The 23893-nt window shown below is 53.9% G+C and overlaps 1 protein-coding gene across 1 annotated transcript in view; it reads left to right on the forward strand.

Annotated features, from left to right (window-relative positions):
- The first annotated feature begins 3597 nt into the window (after positions 1-3597).
- ARHGEF10 (Rho guanine nucleotide exchange factor 10) overlaps positions 3598-23893 on the forward strand; it is a 61365-nt gene continuing 41069 nt past the window's right edge. Inside the window, exons 1-6 of the mRNA XM_052661343.1 lie at positions 3598-3649; positions 15485-15635; positions 19296-19544; positions 20121-20387; positions 21953-22016; positions 23451-23527. Of these exons, the coding sequence (XP_052517303.1) occupies positions 15599-15635; positions 19296-19544; positions 20121-20387; positions 21953-22016; positions 23451-23527 (694 nt within the window). The 5' untranslated portion in view covers positions 3598-3649; positions 15485-15598. The remainder of the gene's footprint in view (positions 3650-15484; positions 15636-19295; positions 19545-20120; positions 20388-21952; positions 22017-23450; positions 23528-23893) is intronic.

The following is a 23893-nucleotide window of genomic DNA, read 5'->3' on the forward strand; positions in this document are numbered from 1 at the left end:
AGGCAAGTCCAGGAGGGGAGTGTGGCTCATCCAGGGAGGAGGCCCTGGGCACTACAGTCTCTCTGGTCCAGGCCCTGGGGCTTGGGCTGAGAGAGTGCTCCCCCAGACACTCTGGTGGTCATTTATGCAGAGAGGGACACGCAGTTTTGGGCAGAGGGTTTGCGTCAGGCCTGCTCGTTTTTTCCTACAGTGCGAGGGCCTTGAGGCTCATCTCGGCTACTGGCTGCAGCTGATTCCTTTGACTGCTATTCTTTGTTATACACCGTCTTCCACTGTGTGACTGTACCACACTCGCTCGATACACTCGCCCCTTGATGAAATTTGAACTGTTCCCAGTTTTGAACTATGTACTCTTGAACAATTTGAAATGTTATGAATCACAAACTCTTGTAATGGTCTTTTTATGGACTTCTGTTTTCATGTACCTTGAGGACATAGCTAAGAGTAGGGTTGCTGAGCCTGTCCTACAAGCAACTACAGAACGGATGTTCTGAGTGGCTGTACCATTCTACACTCACATTAGCAATGTGCAGTTGTGACGGTTCACTTTATGGGGCAACTGACGGCCATGGGTTACCCAGATTGAACATTACTTCCAGGTGCTTCCAGAGGAGATTGTCCTTTCAGTTGGTGGACTCAACAAACCGCCCCCACTCATGTGGGTGGGGATGGCCCAATCAGTTGAGGGCTTGACTGAAACAAGATGGAGGAAGGAGGAGTCCCTCCTTCGGTGAGCTGGGTCATCTCACGTCATCTGCTCCTGTCCTCAGACTGGGATTCACATCATCAACTCCCGCAGTTCCTTGGCTCTCCGGAGTCAGACGGCACATCATGGTGCTTCTCAGCCTTCATATCTGTGTGAGCCAGTTCCTCATAATCAGTCTCTCCTGGCTTCTCTCTCCAAACATGCATAGAGTAGCCCACTGGTCAAAGGCAGAATTGCAATGGAAACTCTCATCTTTCATCCTCTTCCACAAAAGGGCTTACAGAAAATGGTGATGTATCTGAAGAACACCAGTATACACTAGACAGGACTGGAGGCCTCAGTCGGAGTTCCTTCTGCCCCAGCACCCCACCCCACCCACTTCTGCATGCTCTTCCCAGTGAGCATGCTCTTCCCAGTGAGCATGCTCTTCGGAGCTTAGGGGTCAATAGGGCCGTTGTGGAAATGGGGCTTCATTCCGCGCTTCTAGTTACGGTGCTGCTACTGTACTGTTCCCATTGGTCCAAAATAACATGATTTCTGTGTGAAAAATGATGACAATGGCAGCCTCTTGAACTTCCCTAAGTTTTTAAACGTGAACTTGTGAGCCATCTATTAGAAACACTGGTTCAATATGTTTTCCTGCTCCTGAAAATTATGACTTAGTGAGCATCTGCTCTTCCCAGACACCGCAGTGTTCTCTGTGTAGTTCTCCCTTTCAAGTTTCTTATCTATGATATAGACACTATTAATCACATTTTCTAGAGAATGAGAGGGAAGTTCAGAGACTTGTGTAATTCACACAGGATTTTACTAGTGTTACAGACCAAAATAGGATCCCCAAATCCCTTGTTTTATCCATGCACAGTATAATTTCCTTCTTATTTCTGCTCCACTAGATCAGAAAACACGTATCAGGATCTTCTTGGTTGGTGGTGAATTAGAGCTAATTCACTTGGGCTTTCTATCTCTGTCCACCATGGTTACTAAGAAAATTGGGTAAGAGATCTTTGAATAAGCTATTCAAAGAGTCCTAGGAAAAGAGACCCAAAATAATTTTTCCAACATTAAAGTCACTGAGAGGAAGTATCTTTTTCAATTGGTTCAGGCTCTATTATCTTTCCAGGGTTCTCTAAAACAGCTCAATTTTTTCCCATAAAATTAGCAACCTCTAATAATACAGATTGCTAAAATATTACCTTGTGCGTGTGTGTGTGTGCGTGCTAAGTTGTTTCAGTCATGTCCGACTCTTTGAGACCCTGTGGACTGAAGCCCACCAGGCTCCTCTGTCCATGGGATTCTCCAGGCAAGAATACCGAAGTGGGTGGCCACGCCCTCCTCTAGGGATCTTCGAGACCCAGGGATCGCCACGTCTCTTATATCTCCTGCTTTGGCAGGTGGATTCTTTACCACTAGCGCCACCTGGGAGACCCCAAAATAATATCTTACCTACTATTATTTTCCCCCAATCATTGTATTCGTTATATGGTAACTGTGAGTTACATGAGCTACAATCTGCAGGGAAAGAACTTTCACAGAGCATGGTGGCTTTAGAGTCATTTGATGTTTAAATTAGCTTTGTGACATTTAACTATATTATTGTCTCCCTTCTACAAACCTAGTGGATGTCACCCTAGACCTTTATGATGCCTGGAAGTTCTAAAATTCTGAATTAAATTACTTCTATGATGGAGAGATTTGGACAGGAGCCTAGGGTGTGACTCACTATTTACCGTGTTGACCAGGTAACAGGCAACATTCCACAGCTGTCATTTTGGTTTGTATTCTTCTCTGGCATTTTGTCCTATAGCAGAAATTACAGCATATGCTGTAATAATACGCTTCCTTTTTAAAATTATAAAACGAAGAAATGCTCCTTGCAAATAATTTCAACAGCACATTAGGGAATTCTTTTTCATCTTAAGGCCCGTTTGTGAGGAACCAAGCATATATGCGGATTTTCACCTCAAATGAGCTCATAGTAGAAGGATGCTTTTTAGGCTCAGACCCCGAAGATTCTGCCTGCAAAGCAAGAGACCAGGGTTCAGTCCATGGGTCGGGAAGATCCCCCTGGAGAAGAGAACAGCTACCCACTCCAGTATTCTTGCTTGGGAAATCCCACGGACAGTGGAGCCTGCGGGGGGTGGGGGGGGGGAGAGGCTACAGCCCACGGGGTCGCAAAGAATTTGACACTACTGAGTGGCTAACAGTTTCCCTTAGGCCCTATTAGCATTGTCCATTCAAAGGGTGACACCGCAGGCTTAACCTCTGCCTCTTAAGTCATTACTTTTTGGCTCTTAGAGGATGGTGAATTCTAACCCATGTTCACCGGCAAAGTGAAGGTGAATATGAGAACCTTTCAGTAAAAGGTAAGCTTTAAAAAATGCCTCGGAAATGTGAGAAATCTTTGCTTTTCCAAACCCTCAAGACTTGGCGGGTCTGAGGCAGCTGACCTCCAGAGGAGCCAGGAACGCCCCTGCAGGCAGGGCCAGCCAGCAAAGGGAAAGTGTGGAAGCTTTGGGGACGGGGAGGGGGTTGGGAAGCTGGGGGAGAGATAGGCCGGAGGACCCTGCCCACAGGTGCCCAGCCCGAGGGCTCCGCGGGGAGAGACGGGGGTCCGGGGGGTCCGGGGGGTCCGGGAACCCTGCCCGCCCGGCGCCGCGAGCCCACGCGTGCGCAACCGAGCCGGGCGTTGGGCAGAAGGAGGGGGCGCGAGGCCACGTGGCTCCGCAGGAATGCGCGGGCGCGAGGGCAGGGCACAGCCGAGGAACGGGCAGGCGCGACAGCCAATGGACTCCCGGAGCTGCGAAATTAGGCCAATCACGGCGCGCGGGCGGGCCTACCTCCCTGTGGGCGGGGCCGGGGCGCATCCCGGGGCGGCTGACTCGGGGCTGGGAGAGGGGTCGTCGGAGGGACGGCGGGCGGGGGTCCCGTCCCGGCTGCAGGGTGAGTGCGGGCCAGGGAGGACAGGGTCCTGTGGCTTGAGTGCGGGCGGGGCGGCGGGCCGCTGCGGGATGAGAGCGGACAGGGGTGGGGTGGGAGTCCTTGAAGGGCGCCGCCCGCGAGCCCACCTATCGCGGAGCTTGGGAGTTTCCTTTTTTCCTTGGGAAGCTTCCCTTCTGCCCAGCTCCCTCGAACTGGCCGATCCCACCGCACCTTGCAGTCCGGGCTGCCCGCCCACCCCAGATTTTGGGGGACAGTGCGAGGGCCGCTCGGGGCACACGCCGCCCCGAGCGTGGACAGTGCAGGTGGCGGAGCTGAGGCCCTGGAAGCGCCCCACTTACCGAGGGTCCCGGGATAACGGCAAAGGATCGAGACCCACCGGCCATCCGGAGGTGCAGGAGGCACTCTGGCCCGGCCTGGGGTCTGGATGAACCAGGCCCCAGTGAAGTCCCCTGAGGAGTGGCCAGTTGGGGTGTTTAGGTCGGGAATAGTCGTTTAAATTTTCCTATAAAGGCAGAAGCCCTTGGCCCACTTTCGTGCTGCTGCTGCTGCTGCTAAGTCGCTTCAGTCGTGTCTGACTCTCTGCGACCCCATAGACGGCAGCCCGTCAGGCTCCTCTGTCCCTGGGATTCTCCAGGCAAGAATACTGGAGTGGGTTGCCATTTCCTTCTCCAATGCATGCATGCATGCTAAGTTGCTTCCGTTGTGTCCGACTCTGTGCGACCCTATGGACAGCAGCCCACCAGGCTCCTCTGTCCCTGGGATTCTCCAGGCAAGAATACTGGAGTGGGTTGCCATTTCCTTCTCCTTGGCCCACTTTAGGGTGAAGGTAATTGCTACTTTAGAAACCCTCCCTCCCATCTTGCATAGCTGGGAGACAAACAGGTGCGCTGCCAGCCGGCAGAGGTGACTCCTCATCCCTACCTGGCAACACTTACCCTCTGAAAGACCCTCAGTTTGAAGGTAGAAATGTGAGTAAATGTTTCAGCTTTTAACAGGACGTGAACATTCTGAGAAAGCAGCAGACATACTTGGTGCAATATAATATTTACATTTCAATTACTGGAGGTGAAAAATCTCATAAACTAAGTGCAGTGGATTTTTAGCTTTTCTTTGGTTGAGCCACAAAGTCAAAATAAAGTAGCTGCCAATGTCCTGGATCTTATGCAAGAGTTACTTAATATCCCTCCAGGTAGAACATTGCAAGGAATAACATTTTTACTGTTCATCAGTTAAAATACATATTTTGAACATATTTTCAAGGATATAATTTTTTTAATAAAGGAAAGATGAGATATACTCTGTGTAATATTAATATATTGATATAATGTATCCCTTAAGCTCTCACCATGTTTACTTGACTGGCCCTGGGGTATGGTTTGGTTAAGTGACTCCATCTGCAGTCAGTATTTCAGTAATTAAAATATCAATCTCAGATATGCAGATAGCACCACCCTTATGGCAGAAAGCAAGAGGAACTAAAGAGCCTCTTGATGAGAGTTGAAAGAGGAGAGTGAAAAAGCTGACTTAAAACTCAACAATCAGAAAAGTAAGATCATGGCATCTGGTCTCATCACTACATGGCAAATAGATGTGGAAACAATGGAAACAGTGACAGACTTTATTTTGGGGGGGCTCCAAAATCACTGCAGATGGCAGCTGCAGCCATGAAATTAAGACACTTGCTGCTTGGTAGAAAATCTATGACCAACCTAGACAGCATATTAAAAAGTAGAGACATTACTTTGCTGACAAAGCTCTGTAGAGTCAAAACTGTGGTTTTCCAGCAGTTATGTATGGATGTGACAGACAGACCATAAAAAAGGCTGAGTGTTGAAGAATTGATGCTTTTGAACTGTGGTGTTGGAGAAGACTCTTGAGAGCCCCTTGGACAGCAAGGAGAACAAACTAGTTAATCCTAAAGGAAATCAGTCCTGAATATTCATTGGAAGGACTGATGCTGAAACTGAAGGTCCAATCCTTTGGCCACTTGATGCGAAGAGCTGACTCACTGGAAGAGACCCTGATGCTGGGAAAGATTGAAGACAGGAGGAGAAGGGGATGACAGAGGATGAGATGGTTGGATGGCATCACTGACTTGATGGACATGAGTTTGAGCAAGCTCTGGGAGGTGGTGAAGGACAGGGAAGCCTGGTGTGCTGCAGTCCATGGGGTTGCAAAGAGTTGGACATGACTTAGTGACTGTTGTTACAACAACAACAACATCTGCAGTTAGGTGGCTGCGTGACTGTTCATAGTCAGGTGTAGACTCCCATGGTTTCCTGAAATAATTAGTTTCTCTCTCTCTCTCAGGCCAGGTATTATCAAAGCAGTTATAGACAGTTAGGGATGAGGTAAAATCCAGAGCTATTAAAAATAGTGTTTTTTAATTTGTTAAGGTCAAGGTTGACTTTGTTTTATTGAATTTGTTTTCTTGATATTTTTATGTTCTCTGAAGTTTTTCTGGTGAGGCTAGACGGTTAGAAACTTCTCTTTGGAGATTCTTGGAGATTGAGGTGTTCTGGTGGCATTCAGCCCCTGGGCTGAGTTCTGGAACTGCTCCCCCGACCCTGGGAGAGTCACGTCCCCTGTAGAACCTCAGTTTACTCCCTTAGGAAATTGCTGGAAGGCAAGTTGTGAAAATGCATTTTAAAGCAAGAAGGCTCTGCATGGGAGCAAAATGAAAATGCTGTCAGTGTGGCTGTGTCACTATAAATTAAAGATCCATATCGAATAATACAGTATTCTTATTGCACGAGGCATGATAGAAACGCTGCAATGAAAATCCAGATCTTGAGATACTCAGAGCATGTTGGTGTTTATTTCGCACATTACTTATAGTTTGCCCAGGTAGAAAGGGAGTGGACTGAAACAAGACAGAAGGGGATCACAGGCATTAAACATTTATGGGCAGGATTACTGCTCCCTCAGTTAAGCCTTCTGGAAGTGTAGTTTGGGAAGTTCTGGGGCTTAGCAGTACAGAGGGGCACAGGGTCTAGGGGTGTGGGCCGGGGCCCGCAATGGGGGCTCGGGCCCTCTTTGACCATGATGGCTGTGGGAATGAGGCCCGGGAGAGCTGGCACGGGACCCCTGACCCGCCACCAGCCCCACCCAGCACACACCCGTCACTGGGACTCCTTCCGAACTCAGACTTCAGAGAAGCAGGCCTTGAAGTCGGCTTTTGCTTCTTCACATCTTTGTTTCTGTGTGTGCCTTTTCAAAACTTTGATGATAAAAATGGCCAGTCACGGGCACTGCTCTTATCCTTTCATTTCCTGCTCTTCTTTATGTCGGGAAAGTAATGGGTACCTGCTAGTAGAGAGTGCTTTCTGCGGGTTGTTGATGTTTTTTGGTTCCGTTAAGCAACGTTCAAAAGATTCTTTAAAAGATTTTTAGGAGTTTTTTGTTTTAGGTTTAAAGTGTTTCTCTTCCAGGAGCCACTTTCTGATACTAGAAATTGCTTTTTAAAGTAAATGTGACATCAGAGGTTGCTGCAGCCTCACGGTGCCCTTGTGAAAGGGAGCGGGGACAAGGCCCACGGGGGCGGGGGGAGGCCTCCGTGCTCCCAGGAGGACGGCTGAGCCAGCCTTCCCCAGGGGGCCGCTGGCCTGGTGGCCCAGGTGAGGCTTCAAGACCTTGACTCGGTAGTCGCCTGGGTTCCTGAACTGGGCATTTTATGAAGAAGACAAAAGGAATAGATGAGGGTGCCCAAACAGTCCGCCCACTGGTAACTACGCGAAGCCAAGGATGTCTCCACGCGCGAGGAGGTCGGGTCCTGAGGGCAGGGGCTCTGCTTCCTGGACTGAGGCTTCACTCTTGATTCTTGGGCTGGAGACTGGCAGTTTGCGGGGAACCAGAGCCTGGCAAGTGGACATCATTTTTTTTTAAAGAAAGCACTGTGGACATTCGGGCTTCAGAGTCAAACAGATGTGAACTTTGAACTTGAGTCATTTCTCAACAGTGTGGAGACCAGGCTCTCAGCGTACAGGACAGGCTGAGGCGCTTTAGTAGGAGTGCGCCGTGCACAGTCAGTGTTTCATTCTGTTCTGCACGTTCTTTCTCTGAAGGGAAGAAGGGGTGGTGACTGACTTGAGGGAGCTTGAGAGTGTTGAGCTGAAAGGGCTGGAGCAGAGGTCAGTACCCATCTCGGCTGGGCCTGGAAGGCCTTGGTGGGTGTTGTGGTTCAGTTGCAAGGTTGTGTCTGTTTGTGACCCCTTGGACTGTAGCCCACCAGGCTCCTCTGTCCATGGAATTCTCCAGGTGAGAATACTGGAGTGGTTGCCATGCCCTCCTCCAGGGGATCTTCCTGATCGAGGGATCGAACCTGTGTCTCCTGCATTGCAGGTGGATTCTTTACCCACTGAGCCACCGGGGAAGCCCAGGAGGCCTTGGACCCTGGAGGATGTCGGGGTCTCCAGCACAGGGAGTCGGGCGGGTGCTCTGCCCGTCGGGCCAGCTCTGCCTTGCTTCAGCAGTGGCATGCAAGGGCTTGGAAGTGCAGGCATTTGCCTAGCGGTGGGGATGGGACGCCTGTGTGGACCAGTGCAGAAACAGCCCAGGATTTCCAGAGTTAGACGTGATTCCAAGTCAGGAGCCAGAGTCCGCTTCTGGGCGAGGAGCGCTGAGCTCTGATGGAAGGAATTCGGTGTGTCTTTTCACTCCCTGCGTGTGCAGGTCTGAGCCTGGCCGAGATGCCAGGAGGGCAAACGTGGAGCTGGAACTCGGGCTGGTGCAGCCATCAGCTCCCCCTGGGGGACGTGGCCTTGGCCCCTGGCCCCGGCGGCCCGCTCGCTGTGAAACTGATAAGACATCAATGCACGCTTTGTTCTCAAGCCCTGGACTGGGCAGTGGGCAGTGGTCAGCCCTGACTCCGTCCGTCAGAGAAGCTGAGTCGGATGTTGCTTGCGTGGCCAGGGACTCAGCCTGCAGGCCCTTCTCCCTGATGGTGCGGGGGCCAGGCCTGGTGTCAGAGTTCTTGTCCTGGGGACATGGCCTTGGTCACTTTTCCGCTGGAACTAAAATCAGACCCAGGCCAGGGTCTGCGGAGGACAGAGTCCCGCCTTGGGTCCAGAACTGATTGGGGCCTGGAGGGAACCTGATGGGCCTGCCGCTGGCTTCTGTTCTGGAAAAGCGTTTAGACATGCGCTGCTCGCGGTGATTTAATAGGAAGGAATGAAAGGTGCAGCGTTTGCCAGACGGCAGGAGTGTTTAGGCCGTGAATCGCAGGTAGTCGAGGGGGAGAGATTGTTTCCAGGGTGTGCGTCCCTGCAGCCCATCTGGGCCGATAGGAGGGCAGGGGACCCTGGCGCCCATCTTCCCCGTGTGTGGGTGGGGGTGGGGACCCAGGGGAGGCCAGGCGATCGAGGGCGTCCTGGGCTTTACAGCAAGGTGCTCCCCCCGGTGCCCCCTGCGGTCTGCAGGGTAGTCCGAGCCAGGGTCGGGTGGGTGGGCGTCCATAGGGAGGGACCAGGTGGGGCCAGGCTGCCCTACACTGGGTGGGCCGCTGCGCCGACACATGACGGAAGGCTCCAGTCTGGGGGGACAGCGGCTTTGCCTGCATCTGCCTGATGTAATCACACGTGCACACGGCACCCTTCCTGCTGTGCGGGAGGAGTTACTTGCGTTTCCCGTAAATAAGGGGGCATTCCTGCTGCAGCGTGACCCCTCAGGGTCGGTCCACCAGGCGGGCAGCAGGTGCCCATGCAAGGAAGGCAGGGGCTTGGATGTCAGCCCAGGGTTTCCCCAAATTCCTTCCATCCCAAGGCGGGAAGCTGTGTCTGTCAGGGTGATTTTTGAGAGCTGGAATTTACTTTACGCAAGAAACTGCTGGGCGTGTGGGTCCCGGGAGGAGGTGCGGGTGGGGGTGCGTCTCCGGCCTCCTCCCCTCCTCTCTGCTCCCCTCCTCCCGGTCCGTGGGGCTCTTGGCCCATGCACAAGTGCTGAACTGTCCCTGGCGGGTGTGCTTGGGGCCTGTCCTTGGTCGGGCTGTGTGCTGCGGGAGGTGACAGGGAGGCCTGGACAGACGGACGCAGGCTCCAACCAGTAACCAGGGCCTGGGGTGTCACCTCCTGTCGGCGCTGACCCCCTCGCAGGGGTGACTTTCTCCCGTTTCATGACTGTAACACTGGCTTTATGAATAGATTTCTCAGAGATGTGGCCAAGTAAAGGCAGAATTAACTTCGTCCTTGGTGAGTTCTGAAAGGAAGGGGTCGTGTGTCTGGATGGTTCTGAGAGGAAGCTCTCGGGCTGGACTGCATGGCCGTGGACACCCATGTTTGTGCCTGGAGGCAGGAGGGCTTCAGGAGCCCATAGAGGGGGTGTTTGGGCTGCGAGTCTGGGCCCCTGGCCCTTGGGGGACGGCAGGGACACGGTCCCCCTGACTCTTGAGTCTGGCTCGGCGCCAGCGTGGGGCAGGGCCTGCTGGGTCTGGGGCACCCCGTGTCCAGTCCTGTGCAGGCCGCTGGTTTAGGGGTTTGAGGGGAGGAGAGCCAGAACAGGAGGGGCGAGGAGCATCACCCAGGGCCGCCCCGCCCTCAGTGTGTCTGAAATCGGTCTGTGTGTCAGCTACAGCTCTGGGCCCTGATGAATAGTCAATGCGTTTCCACGCCTGTAAACCTGCGGATGATGGCGTGAGCGGCAGCCGGAGCTCCACAGGCCGGTTCCTGTGGTCCCGCGTGTCATGGCCTGGGGCCTATAGGGACCGCATCTGGGGAGGTCCAGGTGACTCCCCAGGGAGGGGCACACCGTGGGTAGAGCTATCACCGCACCCCCTCCCCATGTCAACAGGAGTGGCAGAGCTCTGTCCTGGAGCCTGCACCCTGAGGGGCTGGGCAGACATGGGGATGGGGTCAGCGCTGCTGTGGAGGCTGGGTCGGCAGTGGGGCTCCATTTCCTGACTTTTGGCCAAACCTGTGTCCCCCCAGCCATCTGTCCCCTGCTCCTCCAGCTGTGTCCCCAGCCCCACAGCATCCACCTCTCCTGTTCCTGCCTCCCCGTCTGCTTCCCTGGGATTGAATCCTGTCACCAGACCCGCCCAGGATGGGCTTCCCAAGGAAGGGCTGTGTCCCTTCCTGCTGGCTGAGCAGAGAGCAGGCTGGAAGGGGGAGGGGGAGACACAGAGACACAGAGACAGGGCCAGAGACACCGAGATACAAGGACGGACACAGAGAGGGAGAGACATGGAGAAACACAGAGACACAGGGAGACGCAGAGACGGGGCCAGAGACGCCGGGATACAAGGACGGACACAGAGAGGAGACATGGAGAGACGCAGGGAGACACAGAGACGCAGAGATACAAGGACGGACACAGAGAGGGAGAGACATGGAGAGACGCAGGGAGACACAGAGACGGAGAGACAGGGCCAGAGACGCCGGGATACAAGGACGGACACAGAGAGGAGAGACATGGAGAGACGCAGGGAGACACAGAGACGCAGAGATACAAGGACGGACACAGAGAGGGAGACATGGAGAGACGCAGGGAGACACAGAGACGCAGAGACGGGGCCGGAGACACCGGGATACAGGACGGACACAGAGAGGAGAGACATGGAGAGACGCAGGGAGACACAGAGACGGAGAGACAGGGCCAGAGACACCGAGAGATACAGGACAGACAGAGGGAGAGACGTGGAGGGACACAGGGATACAGCAGGGAGGGAGGACGGGAGCTCAGTCTGCAGGGTGAGGGGATTTGCACCCGGGAGTGTGCACGAGGAAGTTGGTTTGTAAGGATTTGAGGCCAAGGCAGCGGAGCCAGGAGGCGCGGGTGTGGTGGCAGGGTGCGGGCTGCGGTTCCCAGTGAGCGCCCCTCCCAGGAGTTCTCAGGGGTTGATCCCCAGGGCGAAGGACCGTTTGGAAAAGACAGTAAACATTTGCTGGTTGGCTGCTGTCACAGTCTTTGCCGCATGGAATAAATTGCTTCTATTCACTCTTTTTTCATTTTTTGGTGGGGAGCGGACTCAGGCCCCATGAAAGTGGCCTCAGTCTGATGTGGGCAGAGAGAGGCGACCCAGGACACACCGCAGTGGGGCCCTGAGGGTACTCGGCACCCCGTGCCCTCCGTGCTCAGACTTGATGGTCACCAAGTAGACGTCCCCCGGCAGCTGCGTTCCTGGCCTGGCTTACGGGAAGACCTGCTTTTTCTTCTTTCCCCTTCCTCTCTCCACTCTCCTTCCTTCATTCTTGTTTCTGTGAGCATCACGTTTACTTAAAAATCTACGAAAACATTCAGTGAAAAGGCTTGTTGTGTTTTTGACTTAACTTAGAGTTAAGTTCATGGAGCCTTCCCAACAAGACATGTGAGCTTGTCACTCTTCCCTCCTGGATCTCCGCGTGGAGGTAGATAGAGCCTTCCTCCCGTGAGCTTGCTCGGAAGTTTGTGGTTTTAGACCGAGACGGGCCTGGCGGCCGTGACCCAACAGGATTCTGCGTTCCAGCGTCCCCAGGCCCTGTCCCCGGGCTTGAGGTGTATTGACTCCCACTCATGGCTGATGTCCAGTGCTTGTGGGGGACCCTGGGTCCCCCAACAGTCTGCAGCACAGTCTGTGGTGGGTGGACTCTGTGGGCCCAAGCTGGTGGGTCGGGGACGGGTTCAGCTTATAATCTGTGCCCCACGTCGTGTGACTGGGCGGCACCGACGCCAGGGGGTGAGTACTGTCGGCCCCCAGCCCCGCGGCCGCTGACAGGCGCCCCTTCATCTCAGTTCACAGTGAGGGTGCTGGGGCCCTGGGCCAGAGGGGAGCCCCAAGCAGGGTCTCCCCAGACAGGCTCCCGCATCCTGGGTACTCATGCTGTTTCTCCGCAGGGATGACCTTGGTGGCGACTGCCCCCCGCTCCTCACACTCTGGACCCCGAGCCCCCAGGGGAAATGCCCGCTGGAGAGGCAGCAGGTCCCAGACCCGCGGGGTGTCCATGGCACTCTCCCTGCAGATCTACAGAGACCGCTCAGCTGCTGGAAACCTCGCTGAAGCAAAGACTCAGGCTACATGAAACCGTGACCAAAAAAAAGGCTAGCGACGGGGGCACTTCCATAGCTGCCCAGGCTCTGGGGCGGAGTCCTGGCTGCACCTCAGGCCCGCCCCGTGCCCTGCCTGGCTTTCCAGGTGGCCGCTTCCGTCGCACGTGCCGTCTTTTGTTGGAAACCACAGCCCAAAGCTGGAGAAGGACAGTGATAGTCCCCAGGGCCCAGCAGCCCAGACCAGTGTTACCTCCTGCCGCTCATCCGCCGGGGGTAGGGGGGCTTGTGAGAAGGCCAGGCTTGTCCTCCATCCCTGGGTCGGTCGTGGGCCAAGCGGGCTCCATGTTGTCCCCAAAAGCACTGTCTGCAAACCCAGTGGGCAGCCAGAAGGCAGCAGGCGCCGGCCTGAGGCTGCGGGGCGGCCAGAGAAGGTGGGAAGAGGCCCAGCTCTCGCCCACCCAGTGTCGGGGAGCGAGCTTCCCGGGGCGATGCCTGCGCAGAGCAGAGCGCGGAACACGGACACCCAGGCCCCCAAACCCAGAGGCAGGTCCTGTGTGCGTGAGCTTCCTGAACAGCCTGCTTCTCAGGAAGGTGGTTTCCCGCCGATGCTGGTTTTGGAAGTAAACAGCCCCTGAGTGTCGTGATCTTCTGAAATCCATACACGTCCCACACACAGACTAGGGTGCCGGGGCTGGTCCCAGAGCCAGCTCTGCCCTGGGGACGAGCCCTGGGCGTCCTCTCGTCCGCAGTAGGAAGACTAGGATGGCTACGCGGTGCATCTCGGTGTCCTGGGAGCTCAGCAGGTAAGCGGTGGTGGTTCAGTAGGATCAAGCTCCAGAGTGAGACAAACACTGGCGTGTTCTTTCGTTTTGTCCCGTGTTAGCAGTGGAAAAGAGGAAATCACTTAGACTCTCTATTATGCATTTTAAGTAGGACAAATAGCATTAATGAGATTTGTACAGTGTGGTTTAAGATGAGTAAACGACGTGATAGAGAAACCCAAGGAATCTGTAACACTCGGAAAACCCTGAGGTCCAGTGCGCCTGTGCGTCTGGCTTCTCTGGATTAGCCTGGCCATGGGCCAGTGGTGTCTGCTCGATGGACAACGGGGCTAGGGTCCCATAGAGTGGTGCGCAGGGGCTGCTCTGCCCTGATGGCAGCCCCAGGGCCTGCACGGGTCCTCAGATTGCTCTGGACTTGGCTGCTCTGCACTGGGAGAGGGAGGCAGTGTCCCCACCCCTGACTGTGGTGAGGGTATGGAATGATACAGCAGCCCCTATCGCCCCGGGAGCCCTGAGCACATCAGGTTCTTCTTTCCTCGATTCCTCCCAGGCATTTTTGAATTTCTTCTTGGGAAATGATGTATCACCTGATGTCACCCCTTTCTGTGTTCTCCTGACCGCAAGTCCTCCTGACCTTCCTCCTGTTCCCTCCTGGCAGCTTCCTGGGCCTCCGTGTGCATGTGCGTGTGTGTATGCACACACCTCTGTGTGCACATATGCAAGCACATGAATATATAATGTGTTCACACAGTTCTTTGGGCATGTGTGTGATCGCACATATATGTATATGCATGTGTGGGCACATGTGTGTGCATGTGCATGCACAGCTCTGTGCACACATGTGAGCACATGTGTATGTGATGTGTGAACACACCTCTGCATGCATGCAAGCACACACATATGTATGTGTGTGCACATGTGCAAGCACACATGTATGTAATGCGCGCGCGCCTCTGCACACGTGCGAGCACATGTGTATGTGATGTGAGCACACATGTATGTAATGTGTGCACACACCTCTGTGCACATGTGTGAGCACATATATATGTATCTGCACACACCTCTGTGCACGTGTGTGAGCACGTCTATGTATGTGGGCATACATCTGTGCATGCATGCATGCAAACACTAATATGTATGTGCACACCTCTGCACGTGTGAGCACATGTGTATGTATGTGTGCACACACTTCTGTGATGTGTGCTATCCTGCTGTGACTGTGCAGAGCAGGACACGGCAGGTGTGGGCTGAGGGTCTGCTGACTATATGGAAGCAGTGGTGTTATACTCACTGTCAGAAGCCAGTGTCTGCTGATGAGGGTGAAAGGCTCAGGTTGTCTGCTTATTGTCCCAGCTCCTCCAGGTCTTAAGTCCCCTGACCCTTGTGGTCTGCGCACGTTGTCATGATGGTTTGGAGCCCGTACTCGGTCCCTCTTCCAGAGGGTGCTGCCGAGTATTGTGTGGCATCTGTGGGGGCCTTCCCTGGGTCTCATCCGGGACCCCGAGAACCAGGAAGGCGCGTCTGTCAAGTTTATCTTCCCATAATGGTTCTGGTGGAGCCCAGGCAGTTGTCTGGGGGTATCAACACTGTAAACAGTGTCGTTGGTTCACAGGATGCCTCCTTGGGAGCGTGGGACCAGACCTCCCGTGGCCTGCCTGGTGTGGCACGTATCTCAGACCACTTGTGAGGAAACAGGAAGGCAGGAGATAGAAAGGATGAAGCAGGACCTGGGATCCAGCCCAGGCCGGCGGGTTCACCGACGCGCTTGCTCCAAAGGGCTTGAAAAACAGCTAGCCTCCTCCTCAGTCCTCAGAAATTAACCCTTCACCCCAAACTGGTAAAGATTTAGTTGAAAGAAGAAGAAAAATGCTTGGGCTTTCGTGTCCATTTCCCCCTCAGCACACGTGTGAGGTTCAGCAGGGACTTGGCATCCCGAGCAGGGAGGGGTCCGGCCAGTGCCTCCTGCGTGCGGTTCCAGGTGCCGTCAAGACACCGGGAGTCTCTGCTCCGCCTCGCTTTGCCCTGAGTGTTATGCCGAGGAGGTTACGGTCCTCACTGCAGCCACCAAAGAACACCCACCTTTTCCTCCCCTCAGGCTGTCCGCGGGCACCCAGTGGCACCAGGGCCACCGCCACCTGGCCCTGACAGCTGAGCCTCCTCCCCGTGGCCCTGCACGCCCCAAAGCCCAGAGCGCAGTGGCTGTGGCAGCATGGATCAGCCGGGCCCGCCGGCTCCCACCCGGGAAGGTAACGGGCTGCGTGCGGGCGGCGGGGCAGGTGGGTGGGCACGTGTGGGCTCTCTTCCAGGCGTGGTCCACCTGCGGGGGTTCCCTGGGGAGCCTGGAAGGTCGTGTGGACGTAGGGCGCTGGGTATGCAGGCTGCTAACCCACGCCATCTCCCGCAGCTGGTGGCTGTTTCCTTGCCTGGCCACCGAGGCTGAGACCAGGGTTGAAGCGTGTTGGTGCCACATTTTAACGTGATAGTACTCTAATCCTTACATGACTTTCTGGGTAATTAACATCTGTAACAGTTAGCAATGGGGCTAATAGACTGGCTATGCTGTGTGGCCTGCGGGGTCTAGTTCCCTGACCAGGGATCAGACCTCCACCCCCTGCATGGGCAGTGTGGAGTCTGAGCCGCTGGGCCATCAGGGAAGTCCCCTTCTTAATGATTCAGCGACACTTTAGGTATGATTTGCCCCATTATGAAAGTGAAATTGTCCTCCTAAAAATTCCCTCGAATGTGAAGAGGGAGCTAAAAATCATCAAGGCTGTGCTTCCCTCACCACTGCGACACCTGTATTTTGATCAGCTTTCTGTCTTTTCATTCGTATTTCTTTTCCACATGATAGCAGCTGTTGAATATCCATTGTTAAAACTGCTGACCCTACATTTTTCCATTATGCTTAAGACTTGATTCTTTTCCGTGTCAGTCCGAGGCTCTCACAGCTGTCATTTCCAGTGGCGGCATAGCGTTCTGTACATAGTGTCATACATTACGTGTTCAGGTGGGAAAGCTCCAATCACGTCCAGCCTGCCATCAGGGACCTGGGCCTTTTCTAGAAGCTTCCTAGGCACCAAGTCAAATCGTCTGGATGAAGCAGGATTTGGGAGGAAGTTGTGCGGCAGAGAAGCGTGTGGCTTTGAGGGTTTCCCAAACAGCTGCTCCGGTTTGAATGTCATCCTCAGGACACACGAGCGGGATGACTGAGAACATGTGTGCGTCTCTCCTGGCATCAGTTTCCCTCCTCCTTGGGATGATAGAACTGGAGTAGCCCTGACCTCAGGAGGTAACATTCCTGAAACTCTTAGAGGTGGGGCCCCTGGAGGCGCTCAGAGAATCAAATTAGAAGATGCAAGTCCCAGATGCAAACACCATTACAAGGTGGTCCAGGGTGTCTCAGGATGCAGATCTCAACGTTTAATGGTAAATTGAACTGTGGTGCTGCAGAAGACTTTGAGAGCCCCTTGGACAGCAAGATCAAACCAGTCCATCCGAAAAGAGATCAACCCTGAATACTCATTGCAAAGACTGATGCTGAACCTGAAGCTCCAGTACTCTGGCCAGCCGATGCGAAGAGCTGACGTATTAGAAAAGACCCTGATGCTGGGAAAGATAGAAGGCAGGAGAAGAAGGGGTGGACAGAGGATGAGATGGTTGGATGGCATCACTGACTCAGGGGACATGAATTTGAGCAAACCCCAGGAGTTAGTGAAGGATAGGGAAGCCTGGCATGCTGCCGTCCATGGTGTCGCAAAGAGTTGGACACAACTTAGGGACAGAACAGCAACAATAAGCCACCAGAAACCAAAACCTTTCTGTAAAAAAAAGTGAGTCCTGGCAGGGAAAGGAAGTCATCAGTGTCACCATATCCATGCTGATTCAGGACAGTCCTCGTCCACTGCCTGGTGATGTGCAGTGAGCTCACGCAGAGACAAGGACAGTGGGCAGTGTCCAGCGGGGGAGGGGCCTGGCCTTCGGGGGGGGGGGGGCTTTGTTCTGGGGACCCTGCTGCCCCCAGGGACCTGCTCCCAGTTGTGACACGCAGAGCCTGGAGGTGGCGGGGGACCCACTATGAATAGCCCCTTGTTGGTGGATCTGTTTGCAGCCTGGTACTTCTTAAAGCTCTTCTTCATAACAGTAAAAGGAATTAAAAACAAATAGCCTTCATCTGAAACAGGAGAAACATCAAATGTTGGGTTAAGCTTGCAGATTTAATCAGCTATGGTCTGAGAACCCAGGAACAATATACATAGCTTTGATCTCTGGCCTTAAAAATGACTATTCTTTTAGTCTTTTCCCTTAATGTGTTAATTTGTGACAAGTCTCTTGAAACCATTAGTGGGTCAGCGGTGCTGGGGTTATCTGCTCAGAGGAGGGACAACCTACCTGACTTCCTCCCTGCCAGCCAGCACGCCCAACTCCCAGGCTCCAGTTACTGTGTGAGCTGACGGCGGCATTCGTTCGGTCCTCATCTGCCAGGAGCTGCGGGCAGCTGGGATGGGCTGGGCCTGACGGAGTTCTCCCCATCTCTCCCTGCAGCTGCCTGCCTGCCTCCTTGCCTTTTCTTTTCTTTTCTTTTTTTTTTTTTTGCTAAATCATTAAGTACTCAGTTTATTCACTGAAATAAACTGGTGAACACGTCTTAGAGCAAGAAATCTCTTCAACAGAAACATGAAATTTTCCAGAACATTTTCCAAGTGCAGTTGTCATCATTTCCTTAAATTCACACTTGCCAAATAAACGTTACAGGGACATAATGCCAATTAAATACCCTGACAAAAGTGATGTTTCGACTTCGCAACGTCATGGATCATGCCGGGCAATGTGGAGGCTCACGACAGCTCGAGTCAGAACCACGTGCTGGCGTTCTGTCGGCCTTCTCGTTTGGGATTACACCATGCAGCTGCTGGACTTCGAGAATTAGATACAGCACACCTGAAATCAAACAGATGAAAATTGTTACAAAGAGAAGAGTTTTATAATTTATTGAACTACTAGGCCCTAAGAGCCTGGGAGGAGTCAGAACAAAACATGAGCTCTGGGGCCTGAGACACAGGGTCTCCCGTGACCACCTTCACTCATTTCTTTTTAGAACAACGTATTTTTAAGTATAATTTATTTAGTATTTTTATACTTAATATATAGAAAGCTCAGGTAGACACAGATGAATTTAATGCCATTTCACATTTTAATTCCAGCATATACTTTTTCTTCTTGTTTCTTAAAAAAATTTTAGAGACCTTCTAGTGATCTGAGGTTACAGCAGATGCAGTGTTCTGGTCCTTTAGATTCAGCTGACTTTTTTTGTTTTTCCTTTAAAAGTCTGCATGAGGGATCTTACTGTTTGTAAGAGTCATGTAAAAACTCTTGCATCAGCAAATCTTTGCATCTCCTCTCTTTCCCTCCAAAAGAGCATAACCCAGCTGACACAGGTAACTCACAGCTTTACGCTGAAGACGGCATGCGCCACTGCCAGGCTGCACGGAACAGGCGAAGTCATTGCCCTGATGGCATAGCAACCGCTGAAGTGAACGTCGCTCCTTGCCTGGTGGCTTACTTAGTGTCACTCCAAGTTGATTTTCACTCGTGCAGTTCTAAGCCCAGAGTGTAAAACGTAGCAAGGGCTTTTTCTCTTCCTTTCTGTCTCTCCTGCTTTTTCTTCCCAGCCTGTGAGTTGAGGGTCCTTCCAAGAGGAAACCCAGATGTATGCCCCAAGCCTGATGGCACCGACTTTTCCCAGTAGGAAGGCGGGGGCCCAGAGGGGGCGAGGAGCGCTGTCACACCTCCAGTGCCCACCTGGGTGCCCGCTGCTGGCTGACTGCCTGCTGTGTGTTCAGGAGAGAGAAAGTTGTTCTCCTGGTAATAAACAGTAACACTGTGATTTACGTGACCTTAAACTTCAGAGAATGAAGTCAAGTATGACACTAATAACAACGAGGAGGAGGGGGAACAGCTCGATCTGGACAGCGGAGACGAAGCTCCAGAGGCCGACAGGCAGGCTCCAGGCTCCGCCGAGGCAGGGGATGCGGGGGCAGATGCTCCTGCCACCGCCGCCCCCGCCGCCGCCGCCGCCGCCGTGGGACCCTGTGCATCCTCCAGCCACCACCCAGGGACCAGCCAGCCTACCTGCGGGTTGGACCGTCCAGGGGAAGGTAGGGTCCAGGAGCCCAAAATCTGTCCTGTGTCTGCGATGTGCTGTGGACAGAAATGACTTGATTCAAGTTTGGCTGAGATTCTCTCCTTTGTTCTGTTTTCCGTGGTTTTCAATCTTGTCTATCCACTTTTCTGTTTATGTTCTGGAGGAAACAGGTATGTTTTTTCCTAATAAAAATGGCCTCATCATAGTTTGTCACTATGTTACATGAAACATTATTTCAAAATAATGCTATTTGATATGAAACATACAAGTTTAATTTGTGTTTTAAAGTTTGGAGGTGGAGTTGGTCACTTTTATTCACTGACTGATGGTCTGGTTGGTACCTTCACCAGCTTTCCATGTGGTTAATGATCCCCCACTTCTGGCAGCTTCTACCCTACTCATCTCAGTGGAGGAGCCACCCTGGGCTCAGCCAGGCTGTGTGCCCCCGGTCCCCAAGGTCACGCTCACCCCTCAGGTGCCCCAAAGCACGGTGCTCCCTGGCCTGGGGTTGCCCGGGCAAGCAGGGTGTGTCGGCCGGCCAAGTCCTGGATGGCCGGGCGTGTTTGCCACGGTCTCCTTTCATCCTCAGGATGTGAAAAAGGACCAGGAGTGGAACCACTGAAACCCGGGGTCCTGTCGAGAGTCAACCCCTATTCTGTCATCGACATCACGCCCCTCCAGGAAGACCAGCCGCCACCCCCAGACCCGGACACTGAGGGGGAGGGTGGGGGCCTGCACGTGCCCAGCGGGTACTCGGTGCCAGTGCCCTGCGGCTATGCTGTGCCCTCCAGCCTGCCGCTGCTGCTGCCGGCCTACACCAGCCCCGTGCTGCCCGCCCCGCCCGCCGACCCTGCAGGTAGGGGGCCCTGAGACTGTGCCCCGGCTGCTCAGTGGGGACCAGTCAAGGAGAGACTCGGAGTGTTGTCTGCAGTGTTGTGGAGCAGCCTGGGCTCCGTCTCCACCCCGGCCTCCTTCCCCCAGACACCACCACACCTTGTGCCTGCGGGCGGCACTGTCCACGTCATGTGCCTCTGTGCCCTCGTGTCGTCCCTTTGCAGGCGACAGGCTCTCTGCCGTCAGACTGTCCAGCTGGAGCCCTGGTTCGTGGAACCAGGGCTGGGGGGAGGGACCTGGGAGAGCAGGTTGGTGTCCGGGAGAATCAGGAGGCTCCTTGAGAAGCGGCGGCATGGCGGGCAGGTGCAGGGAGACGGAGCCCGCGCCTGTGACAGGGCTGTCGGGCCCGGGTCCCCACGGGTCCCAGGTCTGTGAGGCTGTCACGAGGCACAGCGGCACCTCTGCTTAGCGGGGAGGAGCTGGCTTGCAGTTTCGAAGACGTGACGTGGCTCATGGAGCCGGTGTCCATCATCTCTGCAGATGCCCCTTGGCTGTATTGCTTCAGCTTCAGCTGGTTGTGCCAGGCTTGGGTTTTCAGGTTTAAAAGGAGACTGTGTGTCTGCCCCAGAGTCACATGTTGAGACCTGGCCCCCGAGGTGATGGTGTCAGGAGGTGAGGTTCTGAGGGTGCAGCCCCGTGTGTAGGTTTAGCGCCCGATGGCACAGCCCGCCGAGCCCCCAGCTCTCCTCACGGGAGGACACGGCGGGAATGTGGTCTGCAAGACGGAAGGGGCCTGAGCAGACACTGGCGCCTTGACCTTGGACGTCCAGGCTTCAGGCCGTCGTCCGTGAGCCCTCAGGCTGCGGGGTTCTGTGGGGGCAGCGCCCTGCTGTCCCGGCCGAGGCCCTCGGGCAGCGGCTGCGTCTCCCCCGGTGTCCCCCGAGTCACGTGTCCGGGTTCGAGCGCAGCGGGTTCTGTCCAGGATGGGCCGGTGCCGGCGTCTCTGCTGAGCTGTCCTGCTCTCACCAGGTCTGTTTCCCTGTTCCGTGTCAGGACACACATGAGGACCACCCCGGGCTAGACGTCCTGACGGCAGGAGCAGCCCCGGGGGACGGTGGCCTCTCAAACGCGCATCAGGACAGACGTGTGTGAAGTCTGAGGAAAGCGGTTTTTTCCCACCAAGTTAAGACAGCTGAGGGGAACACGCAGTTTGGTTATCAGATTTCACCAACTGTAGAACCTTTGACCCTTGAGAGTCTTTCAAGCTTGTCCTGTGGACACGTTTTCAAGTGAATCATAATTGCAGGTTCCCGTGGTGTTAGTTTTCAATTCTGGCTTGATTCGTTTGGGCACCACTGTTGCAGGCTGGTTCATGAGGCCTTTGGGTGTCAGTTTGCATCGTCATCCTGTTTGGAGTACATTTTATCTAAAAGTTGAAGAGTGTAAACCTGTCAGTTGATCATCTTTACAATAAGATAAGCCTCTCACTGATGAGAAAGGAAAGTGCGAAACCATTTAAAGGGTAAAAAGCAAGTTCCCAGACGTGTCTTTCAAGCGTGAACAGTGTGAACTTTCCTCTCCTGGCAGAGACTCAGGAGGCGGCAGAAGACAGCCAGCTGAATTCCTTGAGTTCTGAGGATCCAGCAAACAGGTATCTTGCTTGTGTTCCGCAGGCGTTCTGAGTCCTGGACCTTCCCTGACGTGCCGAGTGCTGTGAACCCGAGCTCGCTGCCGAGGCCCCTCCCCACCCCTTGGTCCTCCTGTTCACTGTGCCCTCTGCCCTCTTGCCCAGGGACCCCAGATGAGGTCTTCCTGAAGCCCAGGACTCTTTCAGATGTTCATGTGACACTTTGTGGATAAAGAGAAACTGGGTTCACGACCAGATAGAGCTGGACAATGTGCTTGACCTTGTTAAGTTTCTCAAGAGTCCCAAGGGGGAGAAGGGATTTTTAATTTTGTCTGACCCAGCTTTCATCTGAAATCCTTGGAACTGATTTGATTACGGGCGTTTCTTTCATGCTGCTTGCCTTCACAAATGCTGCTTCATCTGCTTGAAATTACCAGGAAAATCCCTGCCTCCAGGCAAACTCCTGCTCACCCTCCAAAACCTAGCTTAACCGTCTTGTTTCATGAAGCCGTCCTCCTCTGTGCTTCCAGAGCCGTGTGCACACACCTGCATTGTAACTGATTGCTTTGTGCTCTCGCCGTTATCTCCTGTGTTCCTTTCTGCTACCAGACTGAATTCTTCAAATACAAAGACCAGGTTTTACCAAGTTCTAGAGCACCTACCGCCTAGCATGGCAGCGTGCTCGCTGCATGGTAGGTGTGTTTGCTTTTAAGCAACTCTATCGAGTTGTAATTCGTATACCATACTACATTTCACCTATTTAAAGTGGACCATCCTGTAGTTTTCAGTATATTGCATTATTCATTTTAAAAGTACAATAAAAATACATACCATAAAGTTTGCTATTTTTAACCATTTTTAAGTGTAAAACCCAGTGGCATTAAATTCATTCACAAAGTCGTACAACCATCACCACTCTCTGCCTTTGAAACATTTTCATCGTCCCGATCAGAAGCCCCGCCTTTCATGCCGTAACCCCCAGTGCCCCCTCTCAGCTCCCAAGGCCTCTGCTCTACATTCTGTGAACTTGCCTGTCCTAGGTACTCATATGATCTGAATCGTCCAGTGCTTGTCCTTCCGTGTCTGGCTCATTGGCTTGGCATCATGTGTCGAGGGTGATCCGTGCTGTAGCGTGTGTTGAAATCTCCTTCCTGTTGAAGGCCCGGTACCTTCCGTTGTGCACACACACCACATTTCGTTTCTCTTCTCGTCTCCTGACGGACACTGGTCCCGCCCACCTTCCAGCGGCCGTGCCCACGCTGCTGTGGACCTTGTGGACAGGTGTCTGTCAGGCCCTGCACAGCCAGGAGCGGAGGCGCCGGGTCACACGGTGATCCTGCGTCTAACTCTCTGAGGAAGAGCCAAACTGTTTACCACCACAGCTGCACCATTCTTCGTCCCACCAGACGCATGTGAGGGGTTCTCAACATCCTGATGTTCTCGTGTGTGTTCTTTAAGTGAGGATCCAGACCAGAAGGAGGACAGCGCCCTGGCCCGCTGGGTTGCGGACCCGGCCAACACAGCCTGGATGGAGAGTGAGTACCGCACCAGGGCCCCGGGACTGCGGGTGTTCGTCAGGCTCCGCTGCCGTCCTCCTGTCCTGTGCCCGTTCACCTGAAGCACCGACCGCCGCTGACTGCAGTTGCTTCCCCAGGCCCCGCGAAGCCGCGGCTTTGTCTCCCGTCAGCTCAGCTCTGCTCTCTGCATCTCAGCACCGGCCTCGTCCTGGCTGATGGATTTATTCCAGTACTGATCTGTCTTTTGTCATAACAGTCAGAGATCTGGGGACGGAGGCACTAACAAGGCATTCTTTCTTGTGATCCCCAGTGAGATGCTTTCTCATGGTAGCATTTTGAAGAGGGTTGGTGGGTGTTTAAGCCAGCCCACAGACCAGATGGCGT

The sequence above is a fragment of the Budorcas taxicolor genome, chromosome 24, assembly GCF_023091745.1.
Source record: "Budorcas taxicolor isolate Tak-1 chromosome 24, Takin1.1, whole genome shotgun sequence".
Lineage (NCBI taxonomy): Eukaryota > Metazoa > Chordata > Mammalia > Artiodactyla > Bovidae > Budorcas > Budorcas taxicolor.